Genomic DNA, 27,425 nt, shown 5'->3' with positions numbered 1-27,425 from the left:
CCTGTGTGCCTCGGTCGTATGCAGTCCTGATTGTGGCGCTCACCTGCACGGTGCCAAACACGCATACGACCATCATTGGCACCAAGGCAGAAGCGACTCTCATCGCTGAAGACGACACGTCTCCATTCGTCCCTCCATTCACGCCTGTCGCGACACCACTGGAGGCAGGCTGCACGATGTTGGGGCGTGAGCGGAAGACGGCCTAACGGTGTGCGGGACCGTAGCCCAGCTTCATGGAGACGGTTGCGAATGGTCCTCGCCGATACCCCAGGAGCAACAGTGTCCCTAATTTGCTGGGAAGTGGCGGTGCGGTCCCCTACGGCACTGCATAGGATCCTACGGTCTTGGCGTGCATCTGTGCGTCGCTGCGGTCCGGTCCCAGGTCGACGGGCACGTGCACCTTCCGCCGACCACTGGCGACAACATCGATGTACTGTGGAGACCTCACGCCCCACGTGTTGAGCAATTCGGCGGTACGTCCACCCGGCCTCCCGCATGCCCACTATACGCCCTCGCTCAAAGTCCGTCAACTGCACATACGGTTCACGTCCACGCTGTCGCGGCATGCTACCAGTGTTAAAGACTGCGATGGAGCTCCGTATGCCACGGCAAACTGGCTGACACTGACGGCGGCGGTGCACGAATGCTGCGCAGCTAGCGCCATTCGACGGCCAACACCGCGGTTCCTGGTGTGTCCACTGTGCCGTGCGTGTGATCATTGCTTGTACAGCCCTCTCGCAGTGTCCGGAGCAAGTATGGTGGGTCTGACACACCGGTGTCCATGTGTTCTTTTTTCCATTTCCAGGAGTGTATATTTTTGTGGGCTAATGATATAGTAACTGTTGTAATGTTTGGTAATCGGGTGGTGTGCTGCGTTGGAAAAGTAGTTGTTAAATTTATTAGATGTTTCTCTTTTTATGATACTCCAGGTTGCTTTAGTCTTATTTGTAGAATTTTTTATTTGTTTGTCATTTTCCATTTCCTTTCTTTTGTTATAACTTGTCTAAGTATTTGTTTATATTGTTTAAAGTAGGTGATAAATGCAGGATTTGCAGTTTTCTTTGAGTATTCATACAAGTTCCTTTTATTCTGGCATGATATTTTTATTCCTGTTGCGATCCATTTATTTGGCTTATGTACAGAATTAGTTCCTACTGTGGGGTTGATTATTTTGTACATCATCTGTTTGCTTAGGAAAGGCTATTTCAAAAAAATGTTTGTATGTGGCCATAAATTTATCAAACCTGTCATCTATGTTGTTTAAGAGAGAGCAAATGTAATCTATGTTTTTATTGTTAAACTTCCTGACAATAGCTCTAGTTTTCTGAGCTTTTGTGTTTCCTGGAATAGAGATTGTTAGTATTTTGGCATTGTGATCACTAAAACCATTGTTTGCAGTCTGTGTGTTGCATGTATATTTATCTGTTTTTACAAACAACTGATCTATGGTTGTTGCAGAAGTAGTGGTTATACAAGTTGAGTTAGTTATAGTTGGTTTTAGATTAAAGAACTTCAGTAAATCTTTGATTTCATCTTTAAATTTCCTGGGTTTGGAGAAATCAACATTGAAATCTCCACATATGATAATATTTTTTTTTTTTTTTGAGGGTGTTGAAATCCTCTAACAGCTCTTCCATATGATCATAAAAAAACTTTTTTATCACCATCTGTTGACCTAAATACACAGATGATTACAGAATTTCTAGTTGGCAGTTCTACTATTGAGAGTTTTATGTCCCTTTCTTTAGATAAGCTGTCAAATTTGGTTAAGTTAGTGAAGTCTATATCTTCTCAAACATATATGCAACTACCACCATGCCTGAATACTTCTCTACAAAATGTGCCAGCTAATTTAAACAGAGGTAGGTGTGCTAGTTCTATCATGTCTTTATTTAGCCAGTGCTCAGTAAAGCATAAAACAGAAATATCACTCATATCATTTAACAAGATTTGTATTTCATTCAGCTTATTGGAAAGAGACTGAACATTCTGATGGAACAGTTTAAATTATGAAGCAGGGACTAAATTGTGCCCTGCTTGACCACTTACCTCTTTTTTTACATATAGTATTGTAGCTGTAAAAATCCTACTTGTTTTGAGGTGTGTGTGGTGTCTTCTTGCTAGCTGGTTCCCTGGATTCTGGGCCCTGCCTATCATGTGCTGTGGTGCTTCTATTGGTAATCCACTTGTCAAGTAGAATTTGTTTCATTTTAGGCACTTGTATTGCACTGGTTTTCACATTGTATTTATTTTCGTAAAACACTGATGTCTTCAGATAGACTGGTCAACTCAGAGATAAATGCATCTGGTTTGTGTGGTGGTTAATTTTAATTAACAAAGACATTGATTTGCGTGTGGATTTTCTGTTTGCCATATTCAACAATTCTATGTATTGACATATCCTGTCAGTTGGAAGTGGGATTCATATGTCCACAAAATCTTCCACAGCCAATTGTTGTCTATTTCCATGAGAGCAAGAAATAATGAAGCAAAGGTCTCTCTTGCTAGCAGGTCAACAGGAAGCAACTCGTGCACATGGGTAATTTTAAATCAATAGCAAAGAAGGATGTTTCATAGGATTTTATGCCCCGTGCTCATGGGTATGTCCAATGTTCGGGCAATTCTCCATGCACTACTTGTTTGCACATCACTACTTGTCTCCTCCTGCATTGCTATGGCCACTGCTTCCACTGATGTCGAATCAATTCGTTTTCTCCCTCTACCAGGTTGCACACCAACAGAACCCGTCTTTTCGAATTTCCAAATGATTTTCTCGAGACCTACAGCAGTCATTGAACCAACGCCTTTCTTCAAACCCTTCAGTGTCTGGAACTTCTGCAGAGCGACGTGTACACTGTCATCATTCTTGTAATACAGCTTTACAAGCAGAGAGTGATCCTGCATTGAGACAGTCATGGTGAACGTCACAGATGCAAAAGGAGGAAAAGCTGTGTACCCGGCATGTTTATACCATCTTCAATGGGTCATGCACATGACAGGTGGTTTCATTTGCGTATTCTGACACATACAACGCCATCTATTGATCAATTATCACACTATTTTTTTTCTTCTGTCATATGTTTTCCCCCTTCTCCGATAATATTCTGTTGCAATTTGACGTCCTTATGACCAGTGGTGGTATTTCTACAGCATTTTGAAAGTTTAACTTTCATTACAATCACCCTGTAAACCTAATATGTTATAGACAAGCATGCCTAAAACCTTCCTGTTAATACAAAATATCTTAGAACTTTCTCAGAATTTAATTAATGACCACTGAATACGGAAACTAAACAGACAGTCAAATGTTGTATCCAAAAGAAACAATTACTGACACATTTGAACCACAATTTTGAGTATAGTACAACAAGAAAATATTTTTACAGTCATAATAATTTGTGTGCCCATAATTTTCAAAATTTACAAACCTAAGAATTAATATTTGATATAACAGTAACGAAAATTATTTCACACTTATAGTTCTTGCTCAATAGTTCTTTGCAAGCAGTTCCAAAAGAAAGAGATCCAATCGAATCCTCATGTTGTACTCTGATTTTTTCCAATTATTTTCATGGTTTATCTGAAAAATTTTAGATTTGCATTAACATTGTATATTGGTTCTTCCACAAGCACATCTGTATGTCTACAGTGCATTGCCGCAACCTCAAAATAAAAAAGTTTCCAGTATAGTTGCTAAATACTACAAAATAATTCACGCATCTGTTTCACATACATTTGTGAACTTGACAGTAAACTGTGTAATCATTTACCCAAAATATTTGTATATCTGGTTTCACAGCAGGAAAATTGGAAAATATCACGAAAATTTTGTCACATACACTACTTCCCATATTCCATTTATCTCAGTAGAACTATTCCACGCACAAAACCTAACAAACCACTCATAGAAAAAAGGAATCATTACATTCATGTCACTAGAATATACATGCAGAAAAATGGTAACATTGGCAAGTTATTAACCCCCCCCCCTACTCCTCCAATCTCTCTTTATGCAAAATATTGTTTCAACAATACATCCTTATGGTACTTCATTATGGTCGGCAACAACGTAACAATACATATGTTCACAATTAAACTTTGTACTTAATTATCCACATCATCACACCCACAGTGAACACATTACAAGCTTTAATTTTATTCCTGCTACAAATACATGCTACATCACACACTTGAACATGAAACACCACAATACAGAATCAAGTTCAATAACTCTGACTCAATCAATAATGGTATCCTCATCATCAACATTATCCTTGATGTCATCATTATCACAATACTTCAACACAACATATACCTCATATCAATACAACAGCAACACCATACACAGGGTATCCACAAAGTGTGGGTACCTAGGGAACTCTTCTCATTCTTCTTTAGACAAAGCCATCATTCAATCTGTCCATTTAAAAAAATTAAAATACTTTATTATTTATTTATTTATTTGTTTATTTATATACAATATGGAATATCTGTTAGAATTTATTGGAATTCCCTATGTACTCATACTTTTTTGGGCACCCTGTACAAAATTCCACATCACAAAAATATTCTGAACATAGTACTTCCATACTTCCATATTTAGATTAGAATCATCCAGTACATATTCAAACTTTTAATTTCTTCCTCAAAATATTTTTAACACAAATCCATTTGACTCATAAAATTTACCCAATTATGACACAACTCTCTTGTATGACATATTTTTCAAAGACTTTCTCACATATGTGATGTGAAAAACAATCTCCTCTCTCTAACTGACATCCGTAACAGTATGTAATTGAAATAACACACTGGTGTACAAAACTTAAGGACAAAAATAAAATTTACATGATATGAAACTGCCAAGTAATGTAGCTCAATGAAATTTGTACCATACATAGAAAAAACTACTACAGTATGCTACAGAAGGTAACTGAAAGAAATAAGCAATAAGACAACCATAAATGACACTTTTATTCAAAGACAATAATTACACTAAAGTCTTCACAATTTATGATGGTCTTCTGGACATTACAAAAAAAGGGACATAGTTTTTAATGAAGTGTGTGATCACCATGGGTCACAATAAATGTTTCATAATGTGGTCCCATGCTGGCCACAAGGTTAGAAAGGAATTCTTGTGGTAGTGCATTCCATTCCTTGACCAGCATGGTTGACAACTCCTGGATGGTCACTGGTGCACATAGACATGCTGCAATACACCTCCCCAATGCATCCCACATGTGCTTGATGGATTTAAGTTGGTGGAATTGGCAGGCCAGTTTATTCACCGAATATCCTCTTGTTCCTGAACAGAAAGTGCAGATATGTATGCAAACATTGACTATTCAAGAATATAAAAGATTATAAACATAAGATATTTCAAGAACCTTCCATAAATGATAAATACTGGATAACAAATAACTACTGGCAGTCGGGTTTGAACTGGTGATCCACAGCACGCCAGCTGGCAACACTAACCACTGTGCCACACAGAGCACACCACAGCTCACAACAGTATGACACTGAAGGACATGTAATAATTACCAGGGTATATAGTTTAGCACTTTTCATAATTTTTGTTGGTATATTTCACAGATGTTGCCTGAAGTAGCTGCTTCTCCCTATGAATGTATAACCTGGCTTCATAAACATCTTTGATGGTTGTCCTAGATGATAAAATTTATGGACCATGATGTGTGAATGAATGGATAACAGTCATTCATATTTACCCATTTGTTCTGGCATAACGACAAGCACCAACATGACAATGAAGAACGGAAGAGCAGAGAGGGCAGTGGAATACGAGCTGTCATACAAATGCTACAGCAGTGACTTATGAAATGAATTGTTTTGCTTGCATTGAAATTGTGTATACCGAAGGACATTGATTATTTGCCTGTCGCCATTTGCTTACAACCCACCTATGTGAATACACAAAGTTAAGTACTGTCAATTCAATTTACTGTAATAAACTCCATTAATATGATTTGCGTGAATTGTCTAGCGAGCTGAGAAAACAGCTTCCTAGGCACTCTGTATTAGTAGAGTAGGCAGGATACTACATTGGCAATGCGGATGGGATGAACCCAGTGCCTGGTGGCCACAGAATTTTCTTTAGTGTTTTGCTGGTGCCTTCATTCCCTCTTTTCTTTACCTTGCAGGGGTGTTTACTAACTTTCATAGTCTCTTAAATTGTTTTTGCTAATCAGTGTTTGCAGGTGGACATTGCAGAATTGTTCTTTGCTTTTATACTTATTTTTTTTTGCTTGTCTTGTCTGTTTATTGCATTTGTCTCTTCCAACATGCCCACCCCACCTATCCCACCCCCTGATCAGGAGCCACAGCTGCCAGTGTTAGTTACAAAGGCAGCTAATGCAGATGTTTCAGTTCCAGACCCAGTGAATATCTACACTGCTCAATGTGGTGCAGCAGTTACTGGCAAACACTGTGCACCAGACAGGACAAGCACCACTTGCTGCAGCTCAAAGTGCTCTACCTCCTTTCCACCAGTTTCATGAACAAGAAGAGGAATAGCTCAAGTGGTTCCAACAGTTTGAATCCCACTTCATTGCTCACAACATACCAGGTACTGTGAAAATCCCCTATTTCTTAAATATGGTAGGAAGTGCAGTGTTCCACCTCCTATAGAAGTTATTTCCTAATGCCACTCCAAGTGAACTTTTGTATGATCAGGTTGTAGATTCACTAACTAACTATTACGACCAACAAGTGAATGTGGTAGCAGCTAGGTATCAATTCTTTAGTTGCAAAAAACCGTCAGAACAAATTTATTGCGAGTGGGTAACAGATTTTCAGGGTATGATGAGGAAATGCTAATTCAAATGTGCTTGTGGTGCTTTATATTCAGATGATATGTTTCATGATGTGAATGTGTATGGTGTAACTGGTGTCCAACTCAGAGAACAGATTTTGAAACAGTCCAATCCATCATTTCAGCACTTAGTGCAAATACTAGATCAGTACGATTCAGGTGCTATGTCAGCTGATAAATTTGAGCAGCCAGTAATTTGTCAGGCTACATCTCTTGTTTGTGGTCAGTCAATTCAGCAGCAGCAGCAGCTTGCGCTCACCACGTCGCATAAACAACTCTCCACGCCGCACAAGCAGCTCGCTGAACAGGTGGCTATACACGTGAACAGAATTGTCATGCCCTGTGTTATTCATGGCACAAATGCCAACACTGCCCCTCCCAACAAGCACAATGTTACACTTGTGGCAAAAAAGGACATGTACAATCCGTATGATTGCAATGGAACAAACATACCAATTCGGCCCACTCACAAAAATCCAGTCACAAGGACCATGTCATTAATGCAGTATATTCAAAGTCTGCAACAGGCATTAGCAACTAGCAAGCGATCAGTTTCTTCAGCGCTATGCCAGTCCGACAAATTTTTCATTTAATTGCTTCTTTGTGGGAAACATGATAAATTTCAGTGCCTCCGTTACATTGCTGAATCATCACACATATTGAATGTTAGACTCCCCATGCCTGTCTAAAACTAGCTCACATGTGTTGGCTTATAATGGATAAGGCATTCTCGTTCTCAGAAAATGTTCTTTTGCTGCCATGTATTGCTCGCATACAAAACAGTGACTTTTATGGCACTACAATCACGTGATTGTGAGAACATATTTTATCTTGATTCATTTGATTTGTCTGGCTTTAACATTCAGGGCAATGTGTTGTCAGTGTCTGCATTCCATGTCAAAGACAATGTAGCTAGCTCAGCCAAAATTTTGCTGGGCCAGAACTGTTCCCATTGCATTACGGGACAAAGTCACTGCTGAACTAAAATACACTCCTGGAAATTGAAATAAGAACACCGTGAATTCGTTGTCCCAGGAAGGGGAAACTTTATTGACACATTCCTGGGGTCAGATACATCACATGATCACACTGACAGAACCACAGGCACATAGACACAGGCAACAGAGTATGCACAATGTCGGCACTAGTACAGTGTATATCCACCTTTCGCAGCAATGCAGGCTGCTATTCTCCCATGGAGACGATCGTAGAGATGCTGGATGTAGTCCTGTGGAACGGCTTGCCATGCCATTTCCACCTGGCGCCTCAGTTGGACCAGCATTCGTGCTGGACGTGCAGACTGCGTGAGACGACGCTTCATCCAGTCCCAAACATGCTCAATGGGGGACAGATCCGGAGATCTTGCTGGCCAGGGTAGTTGACTTACACCTTCTAGAGCACGTTGGGTGGCACGGGATACATGCGGACATGCATTGTCCTGTTGGAACAGCAAGTTCCCTTGCCGGTCTAGGAATGGTAGAACGATGGGTTCGATGACGGTTTGGATGTACCGTGCACTATTCAGTGTCCCCTCGACGATCACCAGTGGTGTACGGCCAGTGTAGGAGATCGCTCCCCACACCATGATGCCGGGTGTTGGCCCTGTGTGCCTCGGTCGTATGCAGTCCTGATTGTGGCGCTCACCTGCACGGCGCCAAACACGCATACGACCATCATTGGCACCAAGGCAGAAGCGACTCTCATCGCTGAAGACGACACGTCTCCATTCGTCCCTCCATTCACGCCTGTCGCGACACCACTGGAGGCGGGCTGCACGATGTTGGGGCGTGAGCGGAAGACGGCCTAATGGTGTGCGGGACCGTAGCCCAGCTTCATGGAGACGGTTGCAAATGGTCCTCGCCGATACCCCAGGAGCAACAGTGTCCCTAATTTGCTGGGAAGTGGCGGTGCGGTCCCCTACGGCACTGCGTAGGATCCTACGGTCTTGGCATGCATCCGTGCGTCGCCGCGGTCCGGTCCCAGGTCGATGGGCACGTGCACCTTCCGCCGACCACTGGCGACAACATCGATGTACTGTGGAGACCTCACGCCCCACGTGTTGAGCAATTCGGCGGTACGTCCACCCGGCCTCCCGCATGCCCACTATACGATGAATTTAAAACATTCTGTGAATGCAATGGATTCCAACACCTAACTACTGCACCATTCCATCCACAGTCAAATGGCCAAGCGGAAGATTTTGTCAGAACCTTCAGGCAGCAGATGGCCAAACTTCACTCCGTACACACCAGGGATCAAGCATTGGAACTGTTTCTCACCTCCTATCATTTGCACCCATGAGATGGACCATCACCAGCAGAATTGCTTCACGGCCACTGCCATCGGATACTGCTCCACCTGCTCCACCCTCCTCAGCATCCGGCACTGAAGCAAGGCCGCAAGTATCACTTTGCTGCCATATGATATTGTGTTTTACAGGGTTTTTAGCAGCAGCAGACACTGTAGCAGCCGATGCCTTCTACATCTGGTTATTGGCTTCCGGAGCGTATGCTTCTGCTCATTTTCCGGGGGACGTTTCCTCCAGAGCAAGGGCCGGATGGCGGGTATGACCAGAAGCTTGACATCCCCTGTAGCCACAGCTTCTAGTCCAGTGAAGCATCCACCCTCCTGCCTCCCCCACCATTCTCATGCTCCCTACATGATGACGGTTCATTGCTTTAGGGGAAAGGAATGTTTCGGTGTAACAACAAGCACCGGCACAACGATGAAAAATGGAAGAGCAGAGAGGGCAGTGGAATACAAGCCATCATACAAATGCTATAGCAGTAACTTATGAACTGAATTGTTTTGCTTGCACTGAAATTGTATGTACTGAAGGGCATTGATTATTTGCCTGTCACCATTTGCTTGTGACTCACCTTTGTGAATATGTAAAGTTAAGTATTGTCAATTCAGTTTACTCTAATAAACTCCATTACTATGAGTTGCTTGAATTGTTGTCTAGCGATCTGAGAAAACAGCTTCCTAGGCACCCCGTATTAGAAGAGTGGGCAGGATACTACACCATTGGTGCTGTTCACTCACTTGCTCTACATGACCACATCCTCCCATAATCCATCCATCCCAATCCTTTCTCAGGGAATGTTCCACAAAAAATAATTTCAAAATTTTGATCCTCAGTGATCCCTTGTCCATTGCTTTTTCTGAAGAAATTGCAAATCCTAAGGTCTTCCATGGCGTGTAACAGCAGTGAGTACTTTGTTCAATAGTGATGCATTGAAGTGGGACCAACATTGAATGTAGAACTGGTGCAGATAGCGCCTTTGGTTTATATGCATAATTGCATGCATAAATTCAATAATTATAGGTAGATGCAGAAGCAGATAAGTGAAGTAGACAGAAGGTGAGTCATGCTTGTAGCTGTCCTTGAAGTACAGTGAATAAAAATGCAATGGGCTTGACAGTAGTCAAGAAACATTCCTTGATTCCTACAGTTCAGATTTTTTTATCATAAACCAAAAGAGGAAATGTATGTGTTTTTAACTAATGCAAGACACTTAAATTTTAGGATCCTGAAGCAACTAAAAGACAACTGTGACAAAACTGAATCTGAAAGGAGGTGCTTGATCTCATCACTTGTGATACCACATGAAGTTGAATGGCTACATAGACTGCCGGAAAAAAAATTAATACACACTTTTAGAGGATTCCAATTCACTGAAGATTTATTGCTGCAACAGTGAATATGGAGTACATGAAATGATTACATTTACACATAAGTAGCAGAAGCAGTTCTGAGGTATCAGGTATCGATCTACGAAACACCCATGTTAGTACATGGATGGTGATGAAGGCACTGACTCTGGCATCCAGTTGATCATACAGACGGCAAATACTGTCCTGGGTACATTATGCCATGCCTGCTAAACATATTCATGTAGTTCTGTAAGAGTTGTTGGCTGACGAGCTGCAAAAGTCACTTCTCGTCCCATCTTATTCCACATGTGCTCAATTGGAGACAAGTCTGGAGATCATGCTGACAAAGTAAGTAGCTCCATGTCTTGCAGAACATGTTGAGTTTCACAGACAGTGTGTGGCCGAGCATTATCCTATTGAAACAACAGATCACCTTCTTATTGTAAGAACAGCAAAATAATGAGGCTAATAACAGTCTGCACGTACCGAGCACTGGCTGGTGTCCCCTCCAGAAACACCAAATGTGCACAAGAGTTATAGCTTATTGCAAGCCATACCTGGGTTGGGGAATGCAGTCTAAAGACAGCACTCACCGGGTCTACATGGTACACACAAATGACCAACATTTGTGTGCAGACAGAATCTGTTTTCATCTCTGAAGACTATGGTGTACTATTCCATCTTCCAAGTGATCCTCTGGCGGCACCAATAAAACCATATCTGTTGATACTGTAGCATGAGGGGAAGACAAGCTAGAAATGCGTGTGTCTATAGTGCCACTGCTGATAAACCATTCACAACAGTTCATTTTGACATGTCTGGTCTCACAACCCCCATTATCTGAGCTGTGGTAGCTGGCCTTGCAATAAGATGGTCCTGCCAGGTGTTGATGTTGCGTGGACATCCAGAATCTCATCTAATGGTGTGAGTATGTTCACATCACCACTGATACCAGCATCATTGCACAACTGTTGCAACTTGTGTGACAATTCTCTCAAAGGACCATCTTGCCAGTTGGAAGACCAAAATTTAACCCCTTTTGAACTCACTCAGTTGGCTGTAGGAAGCTCGAGTGCATCTCCATGGCATGGTTGCCTGCTTGCTTCATACATTCATACCACACTGCGCCTTCTGCTGCGAGCATTCCCTGTTAAAAGGTAGACACAGATGGCACTCTGACAGCTATGCCACTACAATACGTGTTGGTCGATAGCACTGAAACCATTATCAGTACATTTACTATCCCTCAAGTGACATATGCCATCATTGGACCAAAATTGACATTGTCTTTCCAGGTGTATAAATTTATTTATTATTCTGGCAGTGTATGATGAATTCAAGTGGTCTCTTGTGCACCAGTGCAATAAGAAAAAGACTGCATGGTTTTACAGGAACTACTCAACAGCATATGATTTTTGGAAGGAGTATCCACTGAGCATTTTTTGAATTGTGACTCACATTAAGGAAATTAATTCCAGTACATATGAAATCAGTGAGAGTGACTTCAACAATGGAGCAAAGTTTTTTGAAACTGGACAAAGAGGACAGGACACATTTTTGATTAGGCTACATAAGGAAGTTGACCATAAAGTTAGCATCTCATGATGTGAGATATTTGATGAAGCAGTACACACAAGAGTTTGTTTTATAGAGCTAAGGAGACCTCAGGTTAATAACAGGCTGGAGTACCACACTTCTTTAAACTTACACAGGAACTAATTGTCATGAGAACAAACAATGAAGTATATAATGATGTATACAAAAAATTCAGTGGATTGGAAGGGCACATTGCATGGGATTCCAGAAAAATATGAAGCTGCGAGTGGAAAGTTTCACAAAGTATTTGTTAACTGGCAGGAGGGACAGAGAGCCACCACTACTTCCATCCCCAAGAGGAAATAAGTTCAATGAGGTCACTGATGATAGTTTCAAAGGTATAGTCATTAATGCAAACTATTGTGGACAAAATATTCATTTTATAATTGACACAGAGGCTAAGATTTCTTTGATATGGTTCCATATAGACAAGGAAAAAGTTAGTGGCAGCCAAAGTGTATTATTAAGGAGTTTAATGACAATGGGGTGTGTAACCATAGAGAAGCTGTAGTTGACTTTGTGGTAGACCAAAATGGATATATGGTCAGAATGCAATTGATAAGAACTAAGGAGAGATGTTATGAAAGGTGTGTTTGGTTTAGATTTCCTGGCAGTTACTCATGCTAATATGTCTAAGATAATACTTTTTGCACCCTATTTGATCATTAGTTCTTTCTTTGGCTCTCGTTTATCTGTGCTATTCATTCCACACCAATGTGCTATTCTTTATCAGCTACAGATCATTGTGGTAATAGCTACGAGTAATTTTAGACTTGTTTTAAAATACGGTTTAAATGGTATATAAGAGCAATTACAGAGGGTCAACAAACTTATGGATGAGAAATTGCCTGTTGGCTTCTGTCTCAGGTTCTTTGGCTGACATTTCGCCAGCACGAGTGGCTGGCAATGTCAAAGCTTCACTCTCCATTGCTGGTGGTGAACTGGAGTCGAGCCCGTGGCTGCAGATTATATGTACCTCATGTGGTAACAACTGAGGGCTTTTCCGTAATCATTACCAGCTGTGGCAGAGGTGTGCTGTGTGAGATTGACTACATAATAAATTTTGTCAACCGGGAAGTTCTTGCTGTGGAGAAGAACTACCACACCCACTTGTTCAGGGAACCGATAGAAATCTACAAACATGAAAATAACTTCAACAAGAAAAGGGAAAGCCTCGAGGTAAAGTGATCCTAGATTCCCATGCTGCAGTGGACAACCACCGCAGGTAGCGAGGGGAGAACTACAGCAGTAATGACAATGTTAAAGCCCTCGGACATTGGCATGCCATGTGCATACAATCTGCAACTGCGAGCTTCACTCCAGTCCACAATGAGCAATGGAGGGTGCAACTTTGACAATGCCAGACACTCATGCTGGCAACACATAAGAAAAATCATAAAGCAAATGTCGGCCAAAGAACCTGAGACAGAAGCCAACAGGAAATTTGTCAACAAGTGTCCACAATAGCCTTAACAAACTCATGAATTATTACATCTCCATCTATATCCCCCCCCTTTCAAGTTCCATTCGTGAATGGTGCACAGGACGAATGATCATTGATAAATATCCATATGAGCTCCAATTTCTCTAATTTGCTGTAATGGTTATTTTATGAGGTATGCGTGGGAGGAAGTAACGTACTTGGCTCTACCTCAAATGACCACTCTTGGAATTGGAACAGTGAACCTCTCTATGTTGCATAACAACTCTATTGTAGTGTCCACTGCAGGAGTTTGTTGAGCATCAGCATAATGCTTTCATGCTGACTACATAATCCCATGATGGAATGTAGCACTGTTCATTGGATGTTCATTCTTTCATGCATGAGTTAGATTTCCTTAAGATTCTCCCAGTGACTCTCAGGCAGGTATCTACTCTTCATACCATTTATTCTACATTGTCATTCCATTCTAGGTGACTGTGGATGGTTATTCCTAGGTATTTCACAGTAGTTACTGTTTCCAGTGATTTGTCATCAAGTGTGTAATGTGACAGTGGGGCATTTCTTTGCCTATTGTGCACAATATGCTGGTGGTAGACTGGAGTCAAGTTCATGGCTGCATATTATATGTACCTGGTGTGCCAACATCTGAGGGCTGCAAGTATCTGCATCAGTCACCAGTCCTATTCATGTCTTCCTGTATCTACAGTCTTCTGGTATTGCAAGCTTCCCATAGATTTGTACTTGTATTTGTATTTTATTTATCTCGTATCGAACATTTTACAGATCATCTAATCATGTTGTTTGCTTATGATATACATAGGTATGTAAATCACTAACACTTTTTTTACCAGCACAGGTTTATGTTGAAGACAATAATATTATTAAATTATTTTTCTTCTTAGCAGTACATTATTTTATACATACAGTATTATACAAAACACTATGATATTAAATCATAACACATCAAAATGATCATCTCATCATTCATAATGAATCTAGCTCCATGTTTAGTACATCTTTACCCTTGAGTTTGTTGTAAACTTTCAGTCCCATGTACTGGGGTGTCTGTTGTTTTAAGTGATGTTTTAGAAGCATGAAATTTTCTGTGTGTCTCGTGTTGTACATGTGTTTGAAAGTCCTGCATCCTATCACAAATATGGTCTGCTACTCGATAAGTTCATATTTTGTTTACTAAATGACAGGGTATACAGCTGTGTGCCATTATTTATGAGGCTCTGAAACTCATGTATAAACTTAGAAAGCCAAGTTCCACAGGACCTCTGTTTTGCAGAATCTATGTTTATTTTTACAAGGCAAATTTCTGTTCTTCAAAAATGTCATAATACATTAGCATAAATATGTTCTATAATTCTATAATACGAGGGCAGTTCAATAAGTAATGCAACACATTTTTTTTCTCGGCCAATTTTGGTTGAAAAAACCGGAAATTTCTTGTGGAATATTTTCAAACATTCCCACTTCATCTCGTATAGTTTCATTGACTTCCGACAAGTGGCAGCGCTGTATGGAGCTGTTAAAATGGCGTCTGTAACGGATGTGCGTTGCAAACAACGGGCAGTGATCGAGTTTCTTTTGGCGGAAAACCAGGGCATCTCAGTTATTCATAGGCGCTTGCAGAATGTCTACGGTGATCTGGCAGTGGACAAAAGCACGGTGAGTCATTGGGCAAAGCGTGTGTCATCATCGCCGCAAGGTCAAACAAGACTGTCTGATCTCCCGCGTGCGGGCCGGCCGTGCACAGTTGTGACTCCTGCAATGGCGGAGCGTGCGAACACACTCGTTCGAAATGATCGACGGATCACCATCAAACAACTCAGTGCTCAACTTGACATCTCTGTTGGTAGTGCTGTCACTATTGTTCACCAGTTGGGATATTCAAAGGTTTGTTCCCGCTGGGTTCCTCGTTATCTAACCGAACACCATAAAGAGCAAAGGAGAACCATTTGTGCGGAATTGCTTGCTCGTCATGTGGCTGAGGGTGACAATTTCTTGTCAAAGATTGTTACAGGTGATGAAACATGGGTTCATCACTTCGAACCTGAAAAAAAACGGCAATCAATGGAGTGGCGCCACACCCACTCCCCTACCAAGAAAAAGTTTAAAGCCATACCATCAGCCGGTAAAGTCATGGTTACAGTCTTCTGGGACGCTGAAGGGGTTATTCTGTTCAATGTCCTTCCCCATGGTCAAACGATCAACTCTGAAGTGTATTGTGCTACTCTTCAGAAATTGAAGAAACGACTTCAGCGTGTTCGTAGCCACAAAAATCTGAATGAACTTCTCCTTCTTCATGACAACACAAGACCTCACACAAGTCTTCGCACCCGAGAGGAGCTCACAAAACTTCAGTGGACTGTTCTTCCTCATGCACCCTACAGCCCCGATCCCGCACCGTCGGATTTCCATATGTTTGGCCCAATGAAGGACGCAATCCGTGGGAGGCACTACGCGGATGATGAAGAAGTTATTGATGCAGTATGACGTTGGCTCCGACATCGACCAGTGGAATGGTACCGTGCAGGCATACAGGCCCTCATTTCAAGGTGGCGTAAGGCCGTAGCATTGAATGGAGATTACGTTGAAAAATAGTGTTGTGTAGCTAAAAGATTGGGGAATAACCTGGTGTATTTCAATGCTGAATAAAACAACCCCTGTTTCAAAAAAAAATGTGTTGCATTACTTATTGAACTGCCCTCGTAGATTGACATAAGTAATGTAGGCCTGCGTTTTTTCCCAGTTGCTAGGTACCATCTGTTGGTTCAGTGATCTATAAGAAAATACTGCTAGAATGAGAGCAAGTTCTTTCACACAATCTATGTAGACTTTCACAGGTATCTCATATGGTCCAGACACCTTTCCACCATTGAGTAGTTTTAGTTTATTTTCTATTCTGTGGTAATTTGTCTCAATTTCTACCATTTTAGCATTTGTGCACTGAAGACAATTCCTATCATACTCACAAAGCTTTTGGTACAATAGTTGTATTATAGCTAAAACACAAGCAACAGTAGCATATCCAGCCTACAAAAGGGAAATAGTGTTTTCTAGGTATTTAGTCTAACAATGGCCTGATTACACATAAAAAGGCATGATTTTATTTTGGTGGTGGGGAATGTACTTATTATTGTCTTTGGTACTTACACAAAGAGGAACTTGATTGAGATAAGTAACTCTAATTGACTTGTTATGGAAGGAAGTAGGCCTACACTATAATATGACAAAATCTAATTAGCATCTGGTAATACTACACAGCACGTAGCATATAATTTCTAACCATATCATTTTCACTGATAAAGTAAACTGATAGTTCGTTGTCCATTTTGGCAACATAAAGTGGACTAAATCACACCAGAAGAAACTTTCAACATAACTGAACATCATGAATTCTCATATCTACATCTATAACTGAATATTTTACTATTTAGAATTATGAGTAGTTTGTCTAATGCAAGAATTGATGCTTCAGACAGTAGACATGCTATTGAAAGTAGCACAGATACTCAATTGAGAAGCATTTTGCTGTATTCTAAGTAATTTTTATCATGGCTTCTAGCAATAAACAGGACATTGGCTATTCCCACAGCTGTGATCTTATTTGTAAACATGCATAGCTTGTATGTGTATTAAAAACTAAGTTATGTCATGGCATCAGTATTAACAGTGAACTGACTCTGTCAACATTCCTTTAGCTGATTCCAAATGCCATTTTGAAGTTTATCAGGCCTAAATATATCCAGTATTTTGGCACAATTCAGTACCTTTGTTCAATACAGCCTATAAGTGTTTTCAATATGCTTAGACAAAAGACATTACTTATCTTTATCATAACCTGTTCAAGTGAATGTGATATGAAAAAGATGCTTATGTACTTCTAACATTATATTCTATGGTAGCCAAATACACAGTTATGAAAGGGATTTCTTCATATATGTCAAACTTCAAAGTTATTGTCCTGGGAAGCCAAAACTGTCAACTCAGTTGTTAATGAAATGGTTTGCTGATGGTATCATTTATTCTTTTAACTACACAGTTGATTTAACCTTTATGTGTAACAACGGAGATTATAGTTTAATGTCTCATTCACAACGCAGTTATCAGAGATAGAGCACAGGCTCAAAATACAAAAGTATGGTAAAGGAAATCAGCCATGCCTTTTCAAAGGATCTATTCTGGCATTTACCTGGAGCAATTTAGGAAAATCAGTGTAAGCCGAAACCAGGATGGCCAGATGGGGATTTCAACCATCATCCTCCTGAATGAGAGTCCAGTGTGCTACCCACTGTGCCACCTAGTTCGGTTTATGTGCAACAATTCTAATGTATCTTTTAGCCACATTATGCTTTGCACAGAAAACAGATTTTCTCTAACTCCCTGTGGCTGGTCTTTTCACCTATATTTCTGGTCACTTGCAAGGTGCATACTGGGAAGTAGACAGGGAGTGGCCATAAGCCATTGCTACAGTCCCTATCTCCTCATCTACATCAGCATTTAGGCCTCTCCCCACTGTCATCACGACTCAGCACTACACGGTGCACAGGTTTGGGGGGAAGGAATGTGGTGTCATCTGAAGAGTGAGGTCCCAGGTTACAGTTGGTACCTCACAACAGAACCACAAGCTAAAGACAGTTGCTGCAGATGCAGCTATGAATGAGAGACATTTGGCAAAGACAAACCCTGAAGAGGTTCCATACACCACTATTGCTGGAAGACGACTTACATCAGAGCACAGGCCTGCTCAACCCCTTCGTGATAGCTGACTATGAGAGCAGCATCATCATAGCTCGGATCTGGCAACACTACTATTATTAGACAGAGCTGTATACCAAAATTTATAGTTAAGTGTACATTGATATGTGACTGTCAGTCAGTACTACTCAATGCTATAAACATTTATTCTTGTACTGTGTGACAGTAATAAATATACATTGTCATTCAAGTATTCGACAGTAAAGTGTTTCACTAAAGTTAACTAATATTTTGTATGTGTTGTAGTGCCTGCTTGGCCCCCTTACGAAGTAAATCTAGTCATACTATGAAAGCCAAAATATATTTTGTATGTTATGTGTGTGGTGTGCACAGGGTCATGAACTGTTGCAGCACTAGTCCCAATTTTGTTTTATCTGCTGCATCTATCTTCATCCATTCTGTCGAAGCTAACAACTCACTATCAGCTTATAGTCACAAGTTAATTATATTGCAGTTTATATGGTTTAATGCAGTGTGATCTTGTAGTTATTAAAGAATTCAAGCAAATTATATTTAGCTAATTATTATTTTTTGAAAATCTAGCTCTAGGAATGTTTCATTTTGTTAATATACTGCCCATTCATATTAATGTGACCACCTCTCAAAAGCCAGAATAACAACCTTGTTCAGTGCATACTTCTGCAATATGAGAAGGAAGAGAATCAGTTGGGTTCTGACAGTGATGTGGAGCCATGCCAACCCCAACACTATGGCCAGCTGTGCTAGGTTTCCCAGTTGAGGATCCATGGAGTAAACAGTCAGATCAAGTTGGTTCCAGAGATTGGGTTTAAATCCGGTGAAGTATAGTAAACTAATCCAGGTGTTTTTCAAACCATACACGTACATTGTGGCTGTGTGATATGTTGTGATGTCCTGCTTGTAGATGCCTTCGTGCTGAGGAAAAGCAAACTGCATTTAGGAGATGGACATGGTCCCCAAAGATAGATGCATACTTGTGTTGATCCAATGTGTCTCCCAGAATGAAGAGATCACCCAGGGAATGTCACAAAAACATTCCTCAGACCATAATGCTCCCTCCTCTGGATTCGACCCTTCTGACAATTGTTGCAGGGTGGGGGCGCCGACTTATAAAAAATATTGGGGGGGGGGGGGCATACTGTGGGTCTTGCCCTTGGAAATTTTCTAAATTTTTGATGAAAAATAGTGAGTTTTAAAGGTTTTTAAGCATTTTAGAGTCATATGATCAACATTAGAACCCCAAAAACTGGACTCTTGATAACTCACACTTAGCGAAACTTGACAAGTATGACACTTTTTTGGCTTTGAAAAAAAGAAACAAAACAAACATGCACGGTATTTTTGTAAAAAGCTAATTTAACTTACAGTAATAATCATGCTTATAGACTATTACAGAGCAGTGAATATGTAGCTCTGAAAAGACTGAAATTATATTTAAATATATCCTAAACTACCATTAAAAGAATAAAAGATAAAATATTGCTGTCGCACAATAATAGCACTTTGATTAATAAGTGAAATAGCTAATTTAAGCTTACTCTGAATAATGCTCAGGGTTCAGTAAATAAAAACAATATCTCAAAGTTAAAGCTTTAATACAGTTACTAAAGTTAATACAGTATGCCTAATACTTTCAGTCAAAAAGTATGTAAATAGCGGGTTTTAATTGGGTCTTACACCCTAAAAATATTTAAGTATTTGAAAATAATGAATACAGTAATATAGTAATACAGTACTAAACTAATACTAGTATTTCGAAACTGAACATTTAACATTATGTATGTATTTAATTCTCTATTTTATAAAGAATTTAATATTGCTCAAGATGCCATTATTAGGGCTAGAGGGTCTTTAGAAAGGTGCAAAAGTCGTCCGTCTGACTGAATTATTGAATATGAAGTCGTTGATGACTGGTCGGATATCCAGTTCATCCAAAACATCTCAGTGCGCATGGAGAACAGCCAGGTTGTTCAATTGCTTCTGTCCCATTGTTGATCGGAGATAGGACTTCAGATGTCTAAGGGCACTAAATGACCATTCTGCTGCTGCTGTCCTGATTGGAACTACCTGGAGAAGCTTAATGCACTTCACTACTGCATTTCTCCAACTGCAGGCTCTTGTGTAACTTTTTACTTCCTTTTTACTATACTTTCTTATATCATGCATGTTTTTTAAGACCAATTGTTTTTTATTCTACATCTACATCTACATCCATACTCCGCAAGCCACCTGACGGTGTGTGGCGGAGGGTACCTTGAGTACCTCTATCGGTTCTCCCTTCTATTCCATTCTCGTATTGTTCGTGGAAAGAAGGATTGTCGGTATGCCTCTGTGTGGGCTCTAATCTCTCTGATTTTATCCTCATGGTCTCTTCGCGAGATATATGTAGGAGGGAGCAATATACTGCTTGACTCTTCGGTGAAGGTATGTTCTCGAAACTTTGACAAAAGCCCGTACCGAGCTACTGAGCGTCTCTCCTGCAGAGTCTTCCACTGGAGTTTATCTATCATCTCCGTAACGCTTTCGCGATTACTAAATGACCCTGTAACGAAGCGCGCTGCTCTCCGTTGGATCTTCTCTATATCTTCTATCAACCCTATCTGGTATGGATCCAACACTGCTGAGCAGTATTCAAGTAGTGGGCGAACAAGCGTACTGTAACCTACTTCCTTTGTTTTCGGATTGCATTTCCTTAGGATTCTTCCAATGAATGTCAGTCTGGCATCTGCTTTACCTACGATCAACATTATATGATCATTCCATTTTAAATCACTCCTAATGCGTACTCCCAGATAATTTATGGTATTAATTGCTTCCAGTTGCTGACCTGCTATTTTGTAGCTAAATGATAAAGGATCTATCTTTCTGTGTATTCGCAGCACATTACACTTGTCTACATTGAGATTCAATTGCCATTCCCTGCACCATGCGTCAATTCGCTGCAGATCCTCCTGCATTTCAGTACAATTTTCCGTTGTTACAACCTCTCGATACACCACAGCATCATCCGCAAAAAGCCTCAGTGAACTTCCGATGTCATCCACAAGGTCATTTATGTATATTGTGAATAGCAATTATTATCAATATCAGCTAACATATTCAAGTGTAAGCACAGTGTCTCAATGTCTAGGCCATTTTTGAAAAACTCAGTTCATTTTTCCAAATTTGTTTCACCTCTGTTTACTAAAAGCAAGCACTCTTCTTCAACTGCAATGACCTGTGTGGGTCCAGTTGAAGCAAACCGCTCAGTAATGCAAGATTGCACCATTTCACAAACTTCAATGTAAATAGCTATGTAATATTCCTTTGGGGTTTTGAAAGTGTGCGGTAAGCTGCCTTCATTGTTTTCATACTTCTTTGGTATTCTTCGATTCCAAGGAAGCGAAGGATCATCAACTTGTGAAGGTTTTCCTTTTAAATACAACTCCCAAAAGTGTTCAAAACTATCATGCCTTCCATTCAATATATGAGGTGTGTTTTTTAAGTAAGGTACATTTGAACATAAGTACACAACGTAAGGTTATTGTCAAAAATTAAATTTATTTTCAGAAAGTACATACTTCACTCTATTTTTTGACATAGTTGCCAAGTTTCTTCAAACATGTATCATACCTCTCAACCAATTTTAAAATACTCTCTTCATAAAAACTTGCCACCTGCTCCGATAACCAAGAGTTCACTTCCATTTTCACATCATCGTCGTCATTGTAGTGGTTGCCACTGAGGTGTTGTTTGAGGTGGAGGAACAGATGGTAATCGCTCAGTGCAAGATCAGGACTGTAGGGTGGGTGGTCTAAAGCTTCCCAGCCAAAACTGTCCAATAAATCACGGGTCTGACCTTCAGTGTGAGGTCTCCCATTGTCATGGAGAAGGACAATTCCCTTTGTCAGCATGCCACATCTTTTGTTTTGAATTGCTCTGTGTAGCTTTCTCAGGGTTTGGCAGTATGCTTATGCATTGATAGTAGTTCCTCATTGCATAAAGTCGACCAACAAAACACCATGCCTATCCCAAAACACCGATGCCATGATTTTGCGCTGGGACAGAGTCTGTTTGGCCTTCACCTTTACAGGCAAGTGTGTGTGTGTGTGTGTCTCCATTCCATGCTCTGTTGCTTTGATTTGGGCATGATATGCGAAACCCATGTTTCATCTCCAGTTACGATCTGACTCAAGATTCCATCACCATCTTCGTGATAACGAGTCAAGGACTTCATCGCACACTCAAATCTTTGGTTTTTGTGGTCTTCTGTTAGGAGTTTTGGGACCCAATTGGAGCACAGTTTCCTAAACTTTAGGTGTTCAGAAACAATGTTGTAAAGCACTGATATCAACACATCAGGAAATTCGTTTGACAGACCTGTTATTGTGAAGCACCTGTTCTCATGAACCCTCGCTTCAACTGAAGCCACTGAATCGTCTGTAATCAAAGAAGGGCGACTGGAGTGTTCCTCATCATGGACGTCGTCACGGCCATCTTTGAATTCTTGTACCCACTTATGCACTTTGCTTTCACTCATAATAGTATCACCGTACACTTCGCAATTCTGTCGATGAATTTCTGCAGCAGACAGGGTCCTTGCTGACAAAAACCATATCACTGAGCAAACCTCACACATGGTGGGCGAGTTGAGAGTCTTAAAAATTTTGAAAGCACACAGCATAATTGTACAGGTTAGCTACAGAGCCGAAACAGCACAGTTGTTCACGAGCCATGCCAGTACCTGATGCACGTGCTCATGGTATGTGCACGAACTCCTAATGTCTTCAACAAAACCGACCTTACTTAAAAAACACGCCTCATACAAATCAAGCTCTTATATATTTTTTTCCAGATCAGTAACACTCAGATGAAGGCATTGAATTTTTTCATTGACATCCTCTATTGGGTTCATTGTATGGCAATAAACACGTAAAAAGAAATAAGTCTTTAAGTGTAACATTGAGTCAAGGTAGCCTGCACATTTATAACCTGCCTCTGTTTTGTCCACTGCAGAAAATGTTTCAAAAAACTCCAGAAGTTCTTCAAAGTTTTTCAATATTCTCAAGATACTAGAAGCTCGCATAGTCCATTGAGTTGGGCAAAGGGGTCATAGACCAGCTTGGTCGTTGGCGCTCTCACAGCGTATGCTTCTGAAAAGTCCCATCCTTTTGTTGCATTCCCTTATGGTGTTTATTAAGTCCTTGGCTAAAGGCATAATATCCCTCATAGACGTAAGATGGCGGAGACTATCTACAACTGCCAAGTTTAAGCTCTGAGCAGTGCAGTGCACATAATGTGCTTTCAGTTGTATATCCAAAACCAACTTTTTTTAGTCCTTTGAACTTACCTCTCATAGTCCGCGGCTCGTGGTCTTGCGGTAGCGTTCTCGCTTCCCGCAGATGGGGTCCCGGGTTCGATTCCCGGCGGGGTCAGGGATTTTCTCTGCCTCAAGATGACTGGGTGTTGTGTGTCTTTCATCATCATTTCATCCTCATTCACTCACAAGTCGCCGTAGTGGCGTTAAAGAACTTGTGGAGTGGCGGCCGAACTGCCCCGCGAGGGGTCTCCCAGCCACCAATGCCATACGCTCATTATTACCTCTCATATTCAAGGCACCATCATAGCACTGTCCTCTTAAGTTATCGATTGATGAATCAAGATGAGTCTTTTAAAATACTAAACAGAGTTTGTGATTCAGTGTCGGGGGTCTCGTTTAAGCCAATAAAGTCTTCGTTGATGATTAAGGAATCATCGACAGTATGAATACAAAATGACACTTGTTCGTGAATCGAAGAATCACTTGTTCCATCAACCATAATAGAAGAATGTTCAGTCTTCTTGACTGAAGCCAATACCTTTCTGAACACAGACTTTCCGAGTAGATCTATGATCTCGTTTTGAATATCACTGGACGTCCACTTATACCCTGAATGCCCTAACCAATCTTTAAACCCAGGTATGTCATTATTTCAGAGTTCCAAACATCTTCATGCCCTCTAATTGCTAGTCCTAGTCAGCATAGAAATTGCACGGTAGTAAAAATTGTCTCAAGAGCTAAATGGCCTTTCTTCATATCACTATCTAACTGTTCATTCAATTGGGAGGCCACACTTCGGTTAGTGATAGAATTTAGTTTCAGAACACCTTCTTCATGCGTAAATGTATTTTCATGAAGATGGAATTTTTCCAAAGGCTTTTTCCAGTTAGAAAACCCTACAGAAGTAAATGCATCTTCTTTTTTTTTTTGAAGAAAATTGTAGTAGATTTTTATCATCTGCCTATTTGTAGGTTTTGCAAAAAAACTTTTTCAGTTGATGCTTCATATTCTAGGCGCATATATTTGATCAACCAAGACTCCTGAAATGATCTTCCCTTACCGGATTGTCCAGGTTTCGGCTGTGAATGGTTCTTGCCTGAAGACGACAAAGCAATTGACGACACAATAATTGTTGGAGATTGACTTGCATTATCATCAACTTCTTAGCACACCTTTTTGGTAACAAATTTATCCATTGCATACACTAAGAGACTAAAGTAAACGAATAAAATATAGTCATACAAAATAGTCCACTAGACACTAAAGTTGGAACACTAAACACATCTCTAACATGCACTGAACGAAACCATCCACACTGAATGACTGCGACAGCAGAGTGGGCTTTATATAGCTGCGGCATCGTAATATCTTGAAGCGTGGTGACGCAAGGCGGAGGGTTCCAGGCGCTTCTGCTCCAGTCCTTTTGATGTTGCCACAGCCGCAGCACTGGCCAGCCGGCGCCAAACTTTACCTGAAGGTTTGCGCACCGGGACACAGTCTAAGTGTGCCCATAGCACCATAACACTATCATGATTCACACCACTTGTTTTCAGTTAGTCTGCTTACTACCGTAATAATTATTTGTTTTCACTCATTACTGAATGTATTTTAAAACGTAACTATCATCAAACAAGGAAAATAAAAAATTCCAACATACTTTTGTGATTTTACAAAGCACAATATAACTAATAATTGCCTTAAAATATTGGGGGGTTGGGGGCTCTGCCACCCCCCCCCCCCTCCAAACGAATTTTTCAGGGGGCTCTGGCTGCCTCAGGCCCCATGGAGTTGGCGCCTGTGTTGCAGGGTGTTCACTTTCAGGCATTTCACGCCGTACATGCCAACAGCAATCTGTCCAATGGAGCATAAAGCGTGATTCATATGAAAAAGCCACCTCTCGCCACTCAGTGAACATCGAGTTGTGGTACTGGCATGCAAATTGCAGATGATCAGCAGATGAACCAGAACCTGATGCAGAGGCCCATATGCAATTATGTTTGCTGAAAGGTCATTCAAGAGAAATTTTTGGTAGCCCCTTGGTTCATCTGGGCAGTTGTTTGCTCAACAGTTGCATGTTTATTCGTCCATACAAATCTCCACAACTGTTGACCTCGGTAGCATAGACCAGGATTTTGATATTACGCCACACACAGAAAGCCGTGGGATTTAAATCCAGAGACCTTGGAAGCCATGGCACAGGCCCCCGTCTTCCTATCCAATGTTGACCATACATCTGACTTAGAAGCCAGTGCACTTTGCAGTGTTACGTGGCTTTATGCTTAATTACAGACTTACTGTTTCATTAGTTAATTTGTTTTCACCGCATAACGCCCGCGGTTTACGTCCTTCTTCGTTGCTGAGCGATGTATCACTTTTCGTTCTGACGCCGCAACTCTTCCTTTCCTATATCTTTACTACGTTTTATCCATATAAATTATGAACTATTGGTTTTGCCATTTAACACCTTTTTAATAACTGTGGAAGTAATACAGGCATCGGGTCCCACCTAATGTGTCACCCGCCTACACGTTTTACACGAACCTTTCAAGACTCGACCGATCTGTTTACAAAGAGAAAGCAGAATATCTCTTCCTTTGATGTTGTCCAACAATGACGAAGGAAGCTCGACGCCCTCACGGCCCAGGCTCTTCTGTGGCTCGCGGTAGTTTGCAGCATTCATTTTACTTCTTGCCCACTTGCCGCTATGTCGAACTTTCATGGTGATCATTGGGCAACGTCTTCCACGTTATCTGCAACATAAATTGTGGTGTCACCGCCAGACACCACACTTGCTAGGTGGTAGCTTAAATCGGCCGCGGTCCATGTAGTACATGTCGGACCAGCGTGTCGCCACTGTGATCGCAGACCTAGCGCCACCACCAAGGCAGGTCTCGTGATACGAGAGTGGACTCGACCCCAGTTGTACGAGAACCTAGCTACCGCCCAGTTGTACGAGAACCTAGCTACCGCCCAGTTGTACGAGAACCTAGCTACCGCCCAGTTGTACGAGAACCTAGCTACCGCCCAGTTGTACGAGAACCTAGCTACCGACCAGATGTACGAAGCCTTTCTCTCTCATTAGCCGAGAGACAGAATAGCCATCAGCTAAGTTAATGGCTACGAACTAGCAAGGCGCCATTTGTATCAGTGCCTATAGCTTACGAGTATTCAAGAGAGATGTATTCCAGGGACTAAATAAAAGATAAGTAATAAGCATCTACATACTTTTCTTCTTATTCATTTATAAGTTCTAATGTTCCAGACTTCACGCCCGTCTGCTTTATGCCGTGCGTGCACTATCGGCTACAGCGTTAGTCTAGAGTTCATTTTCAGCAATCTCAACTTCACGGTGTCGGCCCAGCTACCGACACAACATTTATTGGCGACGAGCAAAAGAGTTTGTATTTATTCGTTTGCAACATTGGCGACGATTTAAAGTGTTTTCTGATTGCTTACATTTAATTGTGTCATGGCTTCGCCACATTCTCCAGATGTACTGTCCGAATTTTATCGCTTGCAGAATCAGCAGACGCAGGCGTTACTGGATGCCCTTGGACAGCTCGTCCAGGGTCAACGTACCATTCAAACCGATGCGGCCGCCGCCGCTTCTTCGCTACCGCTGCCACTAAATGCTGTTGCACCTCCCTTTCGACCATACGTGGCAGCCGATGAGACCTGGCAAGAGTGGTCTCGCCAGTTCACCTTCCACCTTGCTGCCTACAGAATTCAAGGTAATGAGCGGCAGCCGTTTTTGCTTTCTTGTGTCGGTGTGTCCACATACCGTGTGATAGTGAAATTGTTTCCCCGACGCGACGTAGCAACTCTGTCCTATGAGGAAATTTTGTCTG

The 27,425-nt window shown here is 41.1% G+C and overlaps 1 protein-coding gene across 1 annotated transcript; it reads right to left on the bottom strand.

Moving 5' to 3' along the window:
- Nucleotides 1-4,938: 4,938 nt before the first annotated feature.
- LOC126471457 (uncharacterized) lies at nt 4,939-26,334 on the bottom strand. Its single transcript, XM_050099647.1, has 2 exons — nt 26,119-26,334; nt 4,939-5,308 (listed from the first exon to the last, which is right to left on the bottom strand). Exons 1-2 carry the CDS (start codon nt 26,303-26,305, stop codon nt 5,055-5,057), a joined length of 441 nt encoding a protein of 146 aa, XP_049955604.1. The 5' UTR covers nt 26,306-26,334; the 3' UTR covers nt 4,939-5,054.
- Between the last annotated feature and the right edge of the window lie 1,091 nt (nt 26,335-27,425).

Source organism: Schistocerca serialis, chromosome 3 (genome assembly GCF_023864345.2).
Source record: "Schistocerca serialis cubense isolate TAMUIC-IGC-003099 chromosome 3, iqSchSeri2.2, whole genome shotgun sequence".
NCBI classification, from domain to species: domain Eukaryota; kingdom Metazoa; phylum Arthropoda; class Insecta; order Orthoptera; family Acrididae; genus Schistocerca; species Schistocerca serialis.
Note: the sequence above shows the minus strand (reverse complement) of the source record. Positions and strands in the feature narration are given on the sequence as shown.